Genomic DNA, 19234 nt, shown 5'->3' on the forward strand with positions numbered 1-19234 from the left:
CAGTGCTTTTATAGCTAGCCAGTTGTACCTAGTCACCTGATGCCAGAAGGATCAGGATTTTTTTTTTTTTTTTTTCCAAAACACACATAGGGAATATAACTTCACATTTGCTTTTATTATTTACTTTAAAACAGAAAAGTAAATATCAGCAAACATGCATTTGTTCAAATTTGCCAACTCTCACTTGGGTTTTAAAGCTTAACAACCACATACCGAACCATATACTGCTTGCGGTTTCATCTCAAGGCTTAGAGGCAATGAACTCTTGTTCTATAACTACCACAGAGATGACAGTCACCTGCTGAATCATCAAAACCATACCCTGGCACACCCGCTTCTCTTCCGAGGCATTTCCCATTCAGTTGCTTGTCTGAGTACCTCTTACTTGCTTCTACAGAAAAAGTCAGCAAGAGGTACATGCTTGTAACTTACCAGCAGACCTACGTCATACCGCTTTAGGCACAAAAAGAGGAGAAAAAAGCTTGCTACTTTTTTTTGAGGTGAGAGATGAAAAGTCAAAAGAGAACATGAAGAGATTGACCTTCTTGTGGAATGAGACCTATGGGAAGCTGAGTCTAGATGCACAGAGGCACCCACATATCATATTTTTGTTTTTTTGAACCTTTGGTTCCTAAAACAGTTTTCTTCTATTTTTTTCCATACATTAGAACAATGCATAAAGTTTATATGCATAAAGCTAATCAGAAATTACATATTATTTAAAAATCATCATCCATTTGTTATGCTTTCAATTTGTAGAAATGATAAGTTAATACCAAGTACCAAAGGAACTGAACCACTGAATAAGTGACAATGAAGCCTGATAGAAGAGTCAGAATATTTGACCAGCCAGGCCACGGACTTGCTCCAGTAAATTCAGACTTTATGTAATCAGTTAGTATTTGTCTTGAGGGGCCAAATATATCTGTCTTTTGGTGCATTAGAACATTATATGATGCCATGCATAAAGTGTGCAGTACTAAGCAATTCAAAAGGCACATGAGTTGAATTTCAAGAAGCACTTATTCAGTGGAAAAAAAATGAGCATCTCTTTGTTCAATTAAAAACAGAGTTTACTATGCATCACTGAAGGCAACTAATTCCTATTTCTGTTTCCCCTTTAATGTTAACAGCTGGCAAACAGCAAGCCTACATTTTCTTAAGGCAGTTTCAGATCACTCTGTTCTGGTTCTTACAATTCACTTCATTCAAGTTTCTAACCATGGTAAGTTTTAACATTAACGTAACACCTTGATAGAACATAGAGTTTGGACAGTCCATCACTGCACTGAGGTGAAGGAACACCTGGGAGGCTTTTCCCAGGAAGCATCAATACATAGAATCACAGAATCATTTAGGGTGGAAAAGACCTTTAAGATCATCAAGTCCAACTGTTAACCTAGCACTGCCAAGTCCACCACTAAATCATGTCCCCAAGCCCCACATCTACACATCTTTTAAATACCTCCACTTCCCTGGGCAGCCTGTTCCAATGCCTGACAACCCTTTCAGTGAATAAATTTTTTCCTAGTATCCAATCTAAACCTCCCCTGGCACAACTTGAGGCCATTTCCTCTTGTCCTATCACTTGTTACTTCAGAGAAGAGACCAACACCCTCCATGCTGCAACATCCTTTCAGCTAGTTGTAGACAGCAATAAGGTCTCCCCCTCAGCCTCCTTTTCTCCAGTTCCCTCAACTGCTCCTCATAGAACTTGTCCTTTTTGCCATGTAGTTTTCCCAATCACTCTTTCCGAAGTCTGACGTGTTGCATGGGGTTGTCATGACTCAAGTGCAGGACCCAGCACTTGGCCTTGTAGAACCTTGTACAATTGGCCTCAGCCCATCAATCCAGCTGGTCCAGATGCTTCTGTATGGCCTTCTTATCCTCCAGCAGATCAACACTCCCACCCAGCTTGGTGTCATCTGCAAACCTGCAGAGGATGCATTCAATCCTCTCATCTACATCATTGATAAAGGTATTAAACATCATGTGAAACTCCGAAGAGCACTTCCGGAATGTTTTTTTTCTTTTACTTTTTTTTTTTTCAGATTATCTTAAAAAGAAATTATAAATTAATCCATTCCAGCAACCAAGCTCTGGTAACTGGAATTAACTTCTGGCTATCTAGCCAGGTTGCCAAAATGATTCACAAAGGAATAATTCTTTAACTACTTAGTGCTCTATCAAAGCATGTATGGAGCAGAAACTGTTTTAACAGAGCTAAAAGTTTGTGTTTACTCAGGAAAAATAAACAGTGTTATAACCTAGAACTGTAAACATCTACAGAGCTTAGTCATACAGGCAAGTCTTATTTCCTTATCAAAAAACAGGTAAAGTCAAACAGGAAAAGTCAAGGTATTTCTCCCATCACCTAGCACACACAGGAGGAAAACTGCTGAGTCATAAAGGCAGACACAGCATTAAAAGCTACTCCAGTATTAACAGATTATTTGTACACATTTTTAAACTGTATTCATGCTGAAGTTTTAAATTACCAGGACATTTTTAAGGTCATAGTCAAGCAAACTATGCTTGCACAAATTCAAATGGATGAATCACAGAGCCCATGGAAGACAGATGTTGAGATCCTGGTGATACCTCTAATTATATTTCTCCAGTCAAACTGTCTTTGGAGGAGGAATCAACAGTTGATGTTTGTACAACAAAAAGTCCCAAATCTCATTATCTTTAGATGCGACACTATAGTAAGAAAAATGTAAACAAAGACTACAAGATTTGGAACACACAGTGTCACAGAACCAGCAGTACCTCCCAAAGCCAGGCTTTTTATTTTGCTGCCTGTTGTGGGTTTGAATTTCATACTAATCCTAACAATGTAAAACTCCAGCACACTTAGATGGTTAGCATACAATAAATTATATTTTAGGCTATCTTTCTGCAAACAAGAGACTATTCACTGCAACAGGTATGCAGAGCAAAGCCCAGAACAGTATGCTTAAAGCTAATCTCACTAGTAACAAGGGCTATAGAGCAAATACAAATGCTCTGCATAGAGAGACAGGGCTTTCAAGAAATGTTACAACAGCTTTGTGGAACATAAGAGGCTCCTACATTGACATTCTATATACCTTTGATAAAATGATACATATAGGGCAGACAAGAGATAACCTTTTATTTCTCTTCCTTGCAAAGGTAATTCTAACAATGATTAACATTAATCACTGAAATATTAAAACTAGTACAACAGGAACATATAAATGATACAGTAACTATTTGTATTTGTACCTGGCTTCTCCTCTTTATCTTGCAAATATATTGCCATATTAAGTTTTTACTTTGTGATATAAACAGAATATTCAATTCTAGAATGTTCAGTTTGGGATATATTAAACGTCAATTATATCAGTCCATAGGGGTACAGACCTGCCTAGCTGCACAATGTACATAGAAACACAGCACTCCTAAAGATAAAATGTTTCTGAGCAAGCTAAGAATGAACATCTAACAATGAAAACATACACATTTTGTAATTTAGGATGATGTCACGGCTACATGGCTCCAATTATCTTCTTTGAGAATCAGAATTTAGGACTTCAAAGCCTAAATCCCTACTTACGTTCTGTAATGTAAAAATATAGGCTAAAATAGCCTGTAGCAGAACAGCCACAAATGCTCAGTATGAATCTCAGGGGATTGGGGGTGGAGGGGAAAATGTTTAGGGAAAAAAAAAATAAAGACAAGTACAGCAGTGTGGAAGAACAAGCATGGATCAGGAAATAACTTGATCAGTACAACAGTTTGATACTGAAATAGAATGCAATTCCAAGGTTCATATTTTGTAATTATTTTGGATTGGGGCCAGTGGGGAAGACAGTACAAAAGGAGACAGTTTGTTTCAGTTTTTCATTTTTTTTCCATTCCCGTTCTCAGACAAGATTCAAAGCAGTTCATTCAAAAATGTGAAAAAGAGAGATGTGGTGTATGCTACATTTAACTTATTTCCATGCAATTCAGACGTTGTTCTACAAAAGCCACAAACAATCTCCTTCAAACTATGGGGTTTTTTCCACCTTGGGAATACAAAAATGGCTCAGGACAGAGTAATGAACCAAGCAAGGTCAGTCAAGCCTACCAGAAGCTGCTGGCAACAGTAAACTCCTGTATGGCATCAACAGAAACACCTGAAAGCAGTAAGCACAGCCCAACTCCACAGCTCTACCCTGGAGGGCTTTGACTTTTCCTGAGGCTGCAGCAAGAGCAGCAGCAAAAGAGGGTGACATGAAAGGGAAGTCCCACTTCCAAAAAATACATGAGGAGAGCTGCATGAGATAAGCAAGGCAGATAAATATAGCAACAGTCTGAAATAAAAGCAAGTCAGGCCAGATCTGCAGTATTATCCTGGCCTTAATGAGTTTTGTACTTTCAAACAAGCACCCAGCACTCAGCAGAAAGGCTACCTATGTCCACTGAACCATAGGTACGTTGCAGCCCTTTTCAATTGGACAGAATAAATACATTGTCTCCCACTTTGCTTGTCTTTCCCATCTGTACATCTTAAGCAGTACTTCCCAGAACAGGAACCATGTGCAGCCTGTTCTCTGTAATACACAGTACGATAGAACATCAGGCATCACAAGAAAAATACATTATATCAAAGAACATATTTTATGTGATGACAATGGGTGCATTGCAAATTTAAGCTATGTTATGCCAAAGAATGTGTGTTAATTATATTACAAAGCAAAATTAGGCAATACAAACTCACTGGAAAAAATTCTTAATTATTTTGTTATTGCTGTGTTTGCCAGAATCACTTGCATACAACATAAGAAACTAATTCTAAACTAATTTTGAGCAGAAACTTTCCTCTGTAACTGCAAATACTGTCCAATAAGCAAGAGGGAAAAAAACCACATGCTTTAAACCACAGGAATTCTTAGTGAAATGGATGAAAGGATAATTAATAAGCAACATGCTAAATTTTGTTTCTAATGTATTGATACACACACAGCACAGCTACTTCATTCTTGATTCTGCAAACCTCTCCTTAATTCTCATTATACCTTGAAAAAGAAAAATCATACCCCAACATTAAAAAAGTGATAAATCACATGAACTCTACTTTTATCCCTTTTAATCAAAGCCCAGAGAAGACTCATTATAAATATTCTTCCTTACAGCAAAGTATTTAAATTACTATCAATCCATCATATAAAGACCAAACCTAGAGGCAAAAGGGCTTTTTCTTTTTAGCAGGCACAAGGAGCACAGAATATGCCTATATGATTGTCCAGTTGTGCTCCAGATGCTGCACTCACACTAACCTGCACCCACACAAAGAGCTGTTGTCCCATATTCCACTTCACATTTTTCACCGCTGAACGCACACATCCATGGGCACTCAGCATCAAAACGGAGTAAAAAAATACTAGGACAACATGTAAAGTCTTTCTTTACTGACTGTCAGAAGACAGTTGTCTGATTTATTCTAGTCTCTCAAAAACACAAAGTTTGCCTTAAGCCACCTTCAGAAAGTATCTTACACCCACAAAATAAATATTCCAGCAGTGATTTATAATTTAACCTGTTTGACTTTGAGGACTGCTAAGCCACTTCAGTGCAAGCAGATAGCACTGCACAGCTGAGAAGCGACTTCACCTTAAATCACTTCTTAGCTTTGAGTCATCATGCAAGAACTTTGACTTTTATAAAGAAACAGACTTGAGAGACGTTATTTTAAGCCACTACTGAAATTTCTTGATTACAGAACTATACGGCCAAATTCATACACACAAGAACATGCTGGTATGCTTGACATGGGGATACAGAAAGCCTTTTAACACTACGTAGACTTGAGACTAACCTGACCACAGAGACAGCATCATTGAACTGGTTTGTCTAAAGGGGTGAAAATACAGAAGGATCACTTAGTGAAGTTATTTGATGGCTACTGCTAACAACAGACTACAACAACTGCTTAACAAAATACAATCAGCTACCAACAGAGGAAATGAAGATGGTTAAATGTTGTGGAAGAAAAAAAAAATTATATTCTGTATTCCTATGTATGCATATTTCCTACAACCTGAAATATGGTAAGCGTGCAGAAGTCTACTGCATTTTAGCCAACACGATGGAAAAACTCATCTGGCTTTAGCTCTGAAGAGAATTCTGTACCATTTTAATGACTGGGAGCAGGAGAGATGCCTTTTATTTATATACACTTTGCTTTTAAACCTTGTAGACATTTAAGTGAGGTATGCTTATTCAAATTGATGCAACTTCTTGAGATGTCTTTCATAAAACAGTTCCTTTTTTCTCCAGACTTCCCACCTTCAAAAACCAGACATCCACTCTAGATTATTTAAACTTGGAAAAATGCAAGTGTTTTCTTTGAAAAAATATCCATTGTTACAGCAAAAACTTGGGTTTCCTTTCAAGCAAGATCATTTGATTACACGTTTATATTTTACTTTCCGCAGGAATTTACACACCCCCCCATTTGCATCCTGTTATTCATTTAGCGTTTCCCTTTACTTCAGCATGCTGCGTTAATAAAGTGGACCTGTTGGCTCAGTCCAGGCACTCAAGGTGACAATCAGTGCTCACTCTTGCATTTGTCAGATTTATTCTATAGGGCTTTCCTCATCTATTTAACCACATAAAACACTCCTTCAAAATGGCATTTATGTGAGGAGCACTGTACAGACAGACCATGAAACTCTAACCTAGTGGGGGGGATTTTTTGTTTGTTTTGTTGTTGTTAATTCTGTACTTTAAAACAGTTATTTCTCTTTTGGAAGCTAATTTTTAACTGAAATATACCATGTTATTTAAGAACATTAAAAGAGTATAAAAGATCTTATTTTCAATAGTGGATCTCTCACAGTCATAGCCTCGTTATTCTTGTTTACCTTCACTTTAGTCACTGATGTTAGCCTTTAAAGACCTTCAGAACGATACTGATCACTAACCTGATTTGTAATCCTACAGTTCAAAGGCCTGTATAGAAGTAGCAAGAAGCCTTTTTTTCTGCTAATAAAGGTTGAGATGGCCTATATTTGCATGGTTCAAAATGTCTCCAGTTAATTATCTTTTAACATTTACCAGGCTTTTAAATTTTACTTTATGGAGACCACAGGAAAAATATTCTGCTGTAACACACCTAGTATATGCACTTGTTGTTTTGGAAGTTCTTTGTTACTAATCAAATAAAAATTCTGCTACTTAATTCATTATAACACAATTAAATACTCTGTATTTTACAGCTGTGGTCCAGTACAGTAGCATTAGCTGCATACATCTGGCTGATGTGGATACCATCCTAATTGTATGTTACTGATTTGAGAAAACAGGTTAAGTTTGCTTCAACTCTGCATCCACAATAGTTGAATTGCAGCCTAAAATGCACATATAACTTCTCTGACACTAACACACATCTAATTCATCACTGCTGTAAATGGCTGAAAGCTACCTTCATGTTCAAATTAGAAACAAGCTATTCTGGCTGTTGCATGGTCTTTATAGGAAAAAAAATCACGGCTTTAGCTATAGAGAAATCATAGGCTTAAACTCCTTCATTACAGGACCTTTGAGTGCAAATTGATGGGGGGGGTGGGGAGAAGAATAAATAAATAAATCACAACGCACCCCACAACAAAAATCAAGTATGTCCATTGCATAAGAAACCAAGATTTGATATTACTACTCAATACATCATTTATTTTAAAAAAGAAAAAAAAATCATTGAGACTGGAACTTCCTTTTCGATTCACAAAAACAGCACAGACAAGTCAAATAATTTGTTTTACAGTAGTCAACCTGAGATAACGTGTCACAAAGACTCTGATGAAACTGATATGCCAAGAGAACACTTTCATTTCATGGGAGCGAATATTTTCATTTGAAAAAAATTATGCTAGAAATATTTGACCAAACTCTAGCCTTGAGTAGGTCCCATGCTAAGAATGGTCCTGAATAAGCACAGAAATCAAGACACTTGCATATATTCTGCAAGCAACAAAACACTGGATATAAATATATGATCATTACTAAATTGAAGCCACTAGACACAATAAATGAGAAGAAATATTCTGTATTCCCGCAGGAAAATGCAATACTTTCTTAGGCAGTTAGGTTTCTTCAGTCCTTTCATACATGGCATGGAGCCACCATCAAGAGGCTGAAACACTAAATCTTAAATTAATGAGGACAGAGGTTATTTTTATGCCCAAAAAACTTAGTAAAAATAACTAAACTTGCACTTTAATATCAACTCCATTGTAAGCAACATTCCTTATCTGCAGCTAATCAATGTAATTCCACCTTTAGCATAATATTGTAAAACAAGCTCCCTGCTTTATTCTAGCAATTAAGACAACTAGACAATTTCTGCCTTTGAAGGCATCAAGCCAGTCATGGAACCTCACCCTACAGAACAGCTCAGGTAGTGAAGGAGAAGAGTAAGACTCCTTGGCCAGCTCCGAGGTGGTGTAAGAGAACACGTGCTGCTGGCCCGATGCTGAGCACTGCTGTATCACCGTTGCCAGGGCTGCAGCCAGTGAAAACCTGCCCATGCAACTGGAGAACCTTAGCTGTCATCTTAATGCCTCATGCCCTGCATTAATCAGGGCTTGAACACAGGAAAGACTTTGCCTCTTTTTTCATGTCACCTTTGCAATAAACCACAGAAAGGGGCACAAGCAATTACTTCATATCAAAGTCAAGTCAGTTTTTGATGCATCATTAAGCAAAACATACAGCTGATGGGAACTCATCTTACATGATTCGAACGATAATGGTTTTACAAAGGCAATTTTCAGAGGGGGAAAAAAAAATCTCCAATAGCTCTGAAAGTCTAAGCAAAAGGCCTGGAAGACTCATTAAGGGTAATACTACTTACAAATGCGAAATTTTGAAAGGCTGGTGATTTAAGTGAAATATAAGTAGTTGTATGTGGTTTTCAAGAAAGAGGAAAGCTTACTTTATACAGTTACATTGTATATACCCACACAACTGGATGTTCCATTAAAATACAGATAAATTTAACAGTTCTAAGTACTTAAACAGCTGAAATGAACATACAGCATGAACAGAATTTTACAAGAAGCCTAAAAACAAATAAATTCTCATCCCTTACCATCAAAAAAACTTTTGGCTCTCAGGTAACTGACGCTCAGCCTAAGCACTGACAGCTTATCCAGTTTGGCGATAACATCTTGAGGGAAGGGCAGAAGGCTCGCCAAGCGGTCCAACTCCGCATTTAAGCGATCCCTGTGTCTCTTGGATGGATTGGACTTGACTCCTTCAGCTGTGGATGGCTTTACTCTGTGGAAAAAACAAATGAACAACAGAAATGTAAGTTCCTGCTCAAAATGAAAGTCAATATTTGCCAAACCTAATGTTACAAATTGTCTTTTAAACTTTAACAAGCAAAACGTTTTTTCCCAAGTGACTTTTGTTTCCCATTGGAAAAAAAATTAATCTAAAATAGTTTACATCTCCCCAACCCTAACACACACACACACACACACTGTTAAATGAAGCAGTTAGAGCCACAATGGTTACTTGAACAAGTAATGAACATTTGAAATCTTTGAGATTTAGCACTTTTTATAAAAAGCTTCCCACACTGTCACTCAAATGTCACTTGAATTCTCCCAAACATTCATATTACAAAAAATTCAACAGCTTTTAGTAATATTTGCATTTGACAGTACACTTCTCCAGTTCAATTTTTCACAGGTATCATTTTTTGTCAATGTTTGGAACAGGTTACTGTCAACTGAATACAACAAAAGTTTCAGCAACATGCTAGACAACGAGGCATTCAAAACTGCCCAGGAAACCAAGAGATACAGCTCCATCAGTCAGTAAAGTCTTTGTAGCAAACACTATTGAGCTCGTCCTCTAAGTCACCTCTCAGCTGAAGGCATTCAATTGGAGTATGGCATGATGAAGGCATGCCTCTGTACCTTACAAAGTACCATTTCAAAACCTTTCTGTTATGAACTACTTAATAAAATTTTTATAAACTTGCTATTTTCCACTCACATTCACCCTAAGGTCCAATCCCTGATACTTGGATACTCACACCTTCCCACATACGCAGAAGTCTAGGAACAGGTTTAAGTCCTTACTCATTCGAATTACAATTAGTCATCACCAGCCAATACTGAAACCAAATAATTTATCTGTGCAAGCCATAGTAGATTTTATGATATTAAACAGTTTTGTAATTAGAGTGATTCATTATCACTTTTCCAGTATTGCAGTTCTACTTGAGATCTGCCACAGTTATCAATTTGTGTTGCTCTCACAGGAATGTTGACTCCACAAGATGTATCAGTCGCAAAAACACTGAGCATAAAGACTTCAGCAGTTAACTTTTTCAATGCTTCATTTAGTCTGCTCCCAAGCTTCATCCTGAGATCAATTTTACAATGATAAACTGCAAAAGCTCCAATAGTTATTTTTGCTACTGCTAAGCAAAAACTATACTGGAAAATAATTTCACCTTGTATTTCCAGTCAAATAAGTAGTGATAGAATGGACATTTTTACTCTCATTTTTCCTTTGTTTCAATTACACTTCTTGCTAGTTCAAATTCAAGATGACCTTTTTTACAGGTATTATTTATTGAAGTGCCACTCGTCAAAAACTTGCACTTAAGTCTTGTTGCCTGTTTCCTGGCACTAAAGCTCCTTACACAGAGCCTGGAAACTTGAAAGTGCTATCATGCCAAATGTTGTTAACACATAGAAATACAACACACCAGCAGTAACCACTTAACTCCCAGATGGATAAAGTTAAGCTTGCTGCAGGGTAAAGATTGTCTAGGATACACTTCTAGCAGCATTCTGAAAACATTGGAAAAGTGGGGAAAACCAATGAGTTAAGAAAAAAGAAAATTTTCTCTCTTGAAAAAAACATAGTTCATCATCAACTGCAATAGATGACAAACTATTTGTTTAGATATGTGCTTCAGTCACAAGTCCTGCAGGTCACCATATCTCCAAGTGAATATTAAAGTAACTTAGTAAAGCTTCCTTCACATTCTCTTATCCTGGCAGAATATTTCCCTGTATAAGCCCTATGATTAACACAGCTGAAATACAACCATAACTTACTTTGTTAAGTTCAGAAGTCAGCAAACATTACCAGTAACAATACAATTTACTTCATAAGTATTTACTATCTATTAAATTGCCATAAATGCAAAGACAGAATAATAAATTCCAAATTTTAATTTATAACAATCAGTGAATAGCTCACTACTATCAAATCAAAGAGGTCTGCTTCTGAAAAGTGGAGGTCCCCATGAAAACCATTCGAAAACATACTCATTTTTTCCAACTAAATCAGCAGTAAATACCAGACTTTTCAATTTTCTCAAATGCCCTCTGCTTTAAAACTTCTGTAGTCAATTTGACAAGTTAGTTGAAATAATATACAACTGTGCAGTTAGCATGTTGTTAGTCAGATCTCACTGGATTTGCTGTACTTTCTAATGATTTCTCTTTCTTACTTCTAACTAATTTGAAGCATAAGGATTTTCTAAATGTAGCAAACAACATTTCTGAATAGTAAGACAGTGGTGTTTGCAGCAAAAAAATCTTACCATGTTCTCTCCCTCCAAACCAAACATTGATTTTCCCTGATTTCCCCCTTTGTCACCCAACTAAAGTCTGTTACATAAGAATGGATCCTTTAGTGATGAAGGGAATAAGGGCGGAAATGCCAGGGGCATAAGTAGCAAGCTAAACCATTTTCCATCCACTTACATAAACCCTTGATGCTAAAGACAGCCCTAGCTGCGTTGCAGAAAATTATCTTCAAGGAAAGTTCCAAGCTATGTCAAGATTAAAACCATGCTTGCATTTTATTTAAAAGAAAAAAAAAATACTAAGGGTGGGACTGGATTTTAAGCTGATCTTTCTATTCTTGATCTTTTACCTTTCACAGGAAATTTGAATTCCCTAATCAAAGGCCAGAGGTCTCTGCACACACAGTGACTCTGAACTGAGCTACAGTCCTTATCATCCAACAGCTGCAAGACAAGCAAGCACTCTTAATTCTTGTTTTAACAGTTCTAAAGGATTTGCCATAATAACATACCTGACTACTATTTTTACAGGTCTGCTACAACAGACTACTTCATCAGAAGTTTTCATTACACATGCTTCCCATGTATGCCTTCACAGACATTAACAACACTGAACTATTATAAGGGAAGTGGACAAGTACCTGAGTCTTAATTATGATCAAAAGGCCAAAACAAGTTTCAATATTTGCACATCATTTATATTTTTAAAGGTAAATCAAGCAATTGAGAAAATAAAAATAAGCGCAAATTTATTTTGTTCATAATATGAAAACAAAAACTCTGAAAAGAAAAAAACCAACAAGCACTGAAAGGTATGATACCTATTAACAAGACCAAAGTGTGAAATGACGTCAGGAAATGTGCAAAAAGAACACTAAAGATACAGTGACATGTTAAAAAATGAATTTTGTAGAAAAACAAACCACTAAATAGAAGTTCATCAGAACTGTTTTATTGCTTAGAAAAAAGGACACAAGGAAGAACATACATTTCACCTAGCTAATGGATTTAATCTTTTCAGCTACCTATATTTTTAATTGCATATTTAATAGTCCATGCAATAACATATGTTATCCTTATGGATATTATTTAATTCAATGTAGATCAGGTATATTAAATGTATCCGTTACCACTAAGCAAGTATCACAATAGGTGACATCCTCCAAAATTCTGTATTTATGTTAGTAACCAAACAATACTCGTAAGCACTTACTCTTATTTCTGACACCAAATTTACAACTACTGAAAATTCAGCCAGTGATTTCTTTAGAAGCAACAGACATGACACAGCCTATTGACCTCTTGGATCAAACGTTCTTGCCAACGTATCTTGAAGGAGCAAGAGATCCTTTCCAGTGGCTCCTTCAGCAGGCAATAAAATCAGCAAAGACTTAGGCTGCTGAAGGCACGAAGTTGTTTTTACTAAAAAACCTCAATCGGCAGCATGCTGCTGATCTGATGCCGGGCAACTGTTTGGTCCCCAGTAGTAAAGAGAGATTGAGTTTGCTCAGGTTGTTTTGGTGTATGAAGGAGAACAAAGTGACAGAGAGAGCCAGAATACCAACCAAGAATTAAAGTTTCACATTCGGTTTTAACATATTTCATTACTGTTTAAGATGAAAAGTCAAGGTTATTTGGGCAGAGGAAAAAAAAAAGTTCCTATCTACTGACAATGTTATCTACATTTGCCTATCTGCATTTGCTGCTGATTCTTTTTCTAAAAAAAGATACTTTTGCAAGAAGCGTTAACCAAAAGCCAACCAAAAAAGGCAAGAAACCTAAACAGTGAATTTTAAGTAGCAGCCTACAAGTAACATACAGGTACCCCAAGACTAGCAAGTTTATCATTTATACATAATACTTTATTCCATGTATGATAACAACTGTGTCTTGATTTCAAACAAGAGGTGCAAACTGCTGTTTGTAGCAGATACTGCTTTACACAAAGGAATCTTTTAATGATTATTTTTCTTTTCTGATGAACTTCCATTCTGAAAGCTTGTTCTGGCACTTCTTGTTTGTTTGCCTTGAAAGACTATGTAAATAGTTTCATTTTTTAACTTAAAATATCTCTGCACTGCTTTCTGAAATTATTCTGTCTACTTATAATTAAGTATCAGCAGTCAAACATTTTTCTCTGGATTACTTAATATGATAAACACACTTAAGCTAACACAGACCAAAACCGTATCATAATTTCTTATTTACTCTGCTAAAGAAACATGCCATTACATTCTTTGTACCTGCATAGCATGAAACATTTAGACCTCACCACCCCATTCCTTGTCTATTACAATTACCCAGTTATGCAAAACAATTCCTATCCCATCACCTAAAAAAAAAAGCAAAACAAAGCAAATCAGAGCTAGTAGGCAAAAAAACATAGAACCTACAAGGCAGATCTACATTCACAAAATAACCTTCACCTGACATTAGTCTATCTACAGTAAACATCACTTCCATGTAACTTGCATTTTATCCTTCCTACCACAATACCAGTATTCAGCAGGTCAGTTAATAATCACTAGAAAAAAGGAATTCAAAACTTTAAAAGAAAAAGAAGAGATGCAGGGGCCACTCTTTGCTTCCCCAGTTTCGGTGCACGGACGTGCAGCCACCAGGGGGACTCGCAGCGCTCAAACGCTCAATGGGGAGGAAATTTAAAGACTCCAAGGTTTTAAGAAAATGATTTCTGTAGTATATTACATGCAATTGGAGTGCACATGGTTTAGCGGGCTTTTTTTTTTTTTTTCTGGCAGATGACAAGATAACAAGATTAACTGCAGGAACAGTTGCCTATTAAGTTTCCCCATGATTGCTTTTCTTTTTCAGCTGTGATACTGTAATTCCTTATTGAATCAAAAAAGAAAAAAAGAAAAAAAAAACAAACAAAAAAACACACATTTCAACACTCAGCACTGTCAGGCAATAACCTGAGATTCCCTCTCAAGTTCAGCCTTTTACATAGCACATAACAAGACCAGGGAGTTGCAGGGGGGAGTTTCCTACACTGTTTTTGAGTTACCACCATGGCTTTAATGAGTTGTTTGGTTTGCACCTGAAGCAAGAAGTATTTTTTTTATACTTCATTTTATTCCATGCCAACTACGGCAGTATATTAATAGCTTATTCCATGTCTATAAACCAGCTGCCTGTTGCCACAGGTTACCAATTATCATGTTCCATTCAGAGTTACATACCTAGCAAATAAAATATCAGAAGACCAGTCTACAGAAACATTCTATAGAATTCTATTGGGGGGGAGGAAATTCCAAAATCACTTTTGTGTCAAACCACAAGACAAAAAACGGCACACTGGAATTTTTTATAAAGTTTAAAATCTTTATTAATGAACAGCAAGAACATCTTCCCTCCCCCTATCAGTTACAAAAGCTTCTTGCTTCTCTCACTTTTTTTTGGCCTAAAGGTATGGTCTGTAATTAGTTATGTGAGAGATCAGAGCCCTCTGACCCAGTAACAATGTTCTGTAGGGTGGGTCTAACAGAAGAAACAACCAAAGAGTGCAACCAGTATGAGCAGAAAATAAACAAATACATTCTACATGAAAGATAAACTATTCTTAGATTAAAATAATTTCTAGTAACCCAAGCAAGGCTGGTTAATAATCAGAATCTACTTCCATTGGGTGAGCAAACTATTTTAATATGAGTATTTTTATTTTAAGAAGAAACATTTACTTCTCCCTTTGATCCGAAAGGACAAGGTCCCTCAATAAATAAATGACTTCTATTAGTAATACAAAAAGCTTCAAGTTCCACTAATCAGAGAAGCTCAGCCAACTTAGATAAAAAAGGAGATACATGGAGGATTACTTACGTAGATACTAGAGTAACATAAGAGAGAAAGTTTCACATCCTCTAACCAAGACTAACCAGAATTTAATAAGCCAGACACTAAGCGAACTTACCAGCATGACAGACCACCTCACCCTTTCACAGTCAGAACTTAAGATTTGCCTTTAGCAACTAATAGTCTACAAATAGCACCAACACATTTTTGTTTCTTCACAAAAAAAATCCAACTCATTTCATTCTTAAAAACAGATTGTATAGTGTGAATTAATTTGGTACCTGAACATTTTTGTTTGGAAATGAATGGTCAAAAAAGCAAACACTGCTATTTTCATAGTGAATGTATCTCCTAGCAAGGGATTTTTTTAAAAAACACATTTCTAGACTTTCTGTGTAAGTTTGCAGGGTAAAAACCCAGCTACATACATGCACTCATTCTAACAACTCCAACCATAAAGAAACAAGCAGTCATGCTAATTTCCTTGCCACCAAGACAGTTGACTGCTATAAGTCTGAAGCCATAACATTCACAATAGAATTTCATTAAGTATTTGTCATTCTCTCCTTTAATGCTTTTACAGTCTTGGTAGTTATTTTACATTAACAGAAATACCCCACAGAAATACATGGGGATTTTTTGAGATTTGCATCGTGGTTAGCTTATTTTTCTTGCGACTCAATAGTTTAGCTTTGTTGCTTTTCATGACCTACAGATTCTTGCCTTTCAGTTGAAAGTGCAAGTTAAGCATCTCCTCTAGCCTGAAAAAAAATCACTTTCGTAAGAGCACTCTTTCAGCAAAACATGCTAAGCCTAGGAGTCAAACCTATAGCAGGTGCATAATGTGAAATTACTCAGGTACTAAGCTGTTCCCAGAGTTCCACAAAGATAAATTAATAAAGAAAAAGCCACTCCACGGCCAGACACCCCCGACCCCCCATCCCCCAAGCCTTTTGACCCCCCCTGCAGCACTTCGGTTTGTTTGGAGTTGAACAAATAAAAACATCCAATGTAATACCGGAGGGTTAAAGCTGGTTCACCCCTCCCAGACAGGCTAAAAATAGCCCTAAACGGTGGGAATCGGACGAGCCTTTCCCGGCTCCGGTCCCCGGCAGAGACACCTGAGCGCCCAGCGGCCGCGCGGAGGGGTGCGGAGCGCCCTGCGCGCAAGCGGGAGCGCGGCGACCACCACGGGGGGCCCGCCCGGGACGGCGCTGCACCCACCCGCGGGACTCGCTCCAGTGGGGTGAGCGCAGCCACCGCTCAGGAGCCGTCACCTCAGATGCCTCCCAATCTAGGTCAGCCGGCTGCGCCGCGCTGCCGGCACCGCTCCGTCCTTCCACCGCCACGACCCTCCGAGCCTCGATACTCTTTTTTTTTCTTTTAAAAAAAGAAAAAAAAAAAAAGGGAAAAAAGCTAACGCAAATAAAAATCCCGCCGGCACCTCAAGGCACTACCTCTCCCGGCCACCCCCGCCGGGCCTCCGCGGCGCGGTGCGCGCAGGACGGCGAGCCGCCGGGAGCCGGTCCGCTCCCGCAGTCCCTGCTAGCCTCTCTCCCTCCCGCCCCGCAGGGCCGCTTACATTTTCTGCACAGGTTTCCGCCGCTTGCGACTGGCGTAGGTGACACTGGGGTTCATCCTGCCGCGGCTTCAGCTCCCCGCACCGCAGGCTCCGCCGGCCGGCGGCCGCCGCCCTCCTGCCCACCTCACCCCAGCTGCCGAGAGGGGTCGAGCCCCAAGCGGCGCCGCACCGCTCGCCTCGCTTCGCCCGCGGGCCCCGGCCCTGCTGCCTGCGGCCGCCCGGAGCGCGCTCCCTCGTCCGCTCGCAGCAGCGGCGCCTTCCCCAGCCGGGCGAGAACGGGAGGCGGAGGCGCTACGGGGCGGGGATCCCAGGTGATCGGCGGCGGGTACACCCACTCACCGCCCCCGGAGGGCACAGGTGTGGGGGCGGCCGGGGCTTTCCACAGCGCCGCTCGCCCAGCGTCTCCCCGCCGAGGCGACGCCGTCTCCCGGCCGGCTCCCTTTGCGGCGGCGGGCGGGTGCGCGGCGGCCTCTGCACCCCGGCGCGGCCGCCGTCTGCTGGCCGAGCGCCTGTCACTGTGCGCGGCGCCGGGCCGCGCCGGGCCGCCCCGCCCCGCCCCGGCCCAGCCCCGCGCCCGCTCCTCCCGCCGCCGCGCTCCCCCAGCCGCGTCCCGCCCCGCCCGGCTGACAGCCGCCGCCGCCCCATCGCCGAGGAGGCCCCTCGCGGCGGCGGGGCGGAGGGAGGAGGGGGCGGCCGTGCCGCCATGTTGAGAAGGTCACGCGAGGAGAGGGAGGACCGGCGCGGCAGCGTGGGGGGGGCGCCCGCCCAGCGTCTCCGGGGGCCGGCGACAGAGCGGCTCGGGATGGGGATGGGGGAAAAGCCCGAGCCTGGGGTGGCCGGGGAGCGGTGCGCAGGGGGCTCCCGCAGCAAAGTGAGAAGGAAGGTCAGCTTCAAGCGCCCATGTAGCCCTAGTAACAAAAAAATAAACGGGGGAAAAAAAAGGTCACAGCGTTCAGTTTGCAAAGAAAAAGAACACTACCTCAGTGGCACGATGACACACTACCTCTGTGTCTGTCACCCCTCCACCCCAGCGCTGCCACCTCCTCTGTTTCCTGCGCCCCCCGGGCTGAAGCCGTCACGACCGGAGATCGCCCAGCAGAGAAACCAGAAATAATACGCGATCGACAAAAGTAGGGGTGGGAGGGAGCCCAGGGTAGGAGTGCCCGCGGCGGGAGAGGTGGACAGGCACCACCAAGGACAAGAACAGCAGGACACCTGGGAAAGTAAAGAACTCCTCGGGGCAAGGTTGCACTCGCTGAGCACTGAGAGGACCGGCGGGGCTTACTGGACGCGGATGTGCTTCATATCTCATTGGGGTTTAAATCCCTGAGTTATTACACTGACATTTTAAGCTAAACACTTATTTTAAAGAAAAGGAGCAGCCTCGCAAAAAGTAAGAGGTGCTGCCAAACAGCTGACAAATAAAACCATCCAAGAAGAGCCCCGGTGCCTTTCTGACCCGCCGCCACTTCTCCCGCCCATTTTCTTCCTCTGTTTCCCTTCTCAGCAGCAGAGCTCTTCCCCCGGAATAACCGCAATAAATTTTGTCTCAACACTCAGCTTGGGAGCCTGGGAGTCGCCCTGTGTAAACACAAGTTGTACGCGGTCAGGGCCGAGACGAGAGCCGGAAAGAGCTCTCTTCTTTCCCCTTCAAACGCACCCGCGTCCCGGGGGATGGCCGAGCCCAGCCGCCCGAGAGCGGCCCCAGCTGCGAGCTCAGCCCCGGCCTCCGCGGGTCTGTCCCCCCGCAGCCGCCCGTTCTCGGCTGCCGGGAGGCTGAGCAGTGTCCGTGGTGCTGGTGTCCGACTGTCAGCGCTGCGCCACCTCGCACCTTCCCTCGCTGCTTGCTGGAGCCCCGGTTATGCAAGCCCTGCTGTCCCGCTCTGCTGACGGAGGCGATAACTGTGGCCCAGGTATCACCGTGCGGTAAAAACGCGGGATTGCGCAAAGCCCGGCCACCGCCAACCGCAGCACAGCAGCTTCTCCCAGAGCCGGCAGCTGCGGCGTCTGCGGTACCGGGCGTCCCGCCGCACGGGCCCCCTCCGCGGGCGCTCGGAGCTGGGATTAGGCAGCATAACGCGCGCTTGTTTACCAGCTTAATTGCTCGGCTTTAATTGTGTGCCAGGCTATCCCAGATGCAAAGTACACTGAAGCCACAACATGCAGATAAAATTAATTTGCCTAAACCTTAATGATGCTAGTATTCCAGGAGCTGATCAAATGATATTTTGAAAAATATGTCTTCAGCAAACAAAATTTTTGAGAAAATACAG

The 19234-nt window shown here is 40.9% G+C and overlaps 1 protein-coding gene across 2 annotated transcripts in view; it reads right to left on the reverse strand.

Annotated features, from left to right (window-relative positions):
- AHR (aryl hydrocarbon receptor) overlaps positions 1-17449 on the reverse strand; it is a 64469-nt gene extending 47020 nt beyond the window's left edge. Inside the window, exons 1-2 of one of the 2 annotated variants that reach the window (XM_065830778.2) lie at positions 16962-17449; positions 9104-9291 (exon numbers count right to left, since the gene is read on the reverse strand). In XM_065830778.2, coding sequence (XP_065686850.1) covers positions 9104-9291; positions 16962-17017 — 244 coding nt within the window. In that variant the 5' untranslated portion in view covers positions 17018-17449. Of the gene's footprint in view, positions 1-9103; positions 9292-16961 lie in introns of those variants that run through there. The other variant, XM_071805079.1, reaches the window with a different exon arrangement.
- Positions 17450-19234: the final 1785 nt, after the last annotated feature.

Source organism: Patagioenas fasciata, chromosome 2 (genome assembly GCF_037038585.1).
Source record: "Patagioenas fasciata isolate bPatFas1 chromosome 2, bPatFas1.hap1, whole genome shotgun sequence".
Lineage (NCBI taxonomy): Eukaryota > Metazoa > Chordata > Aves > Columbiformes > Columbidae > Patagioenas > Patagioenas fasciata.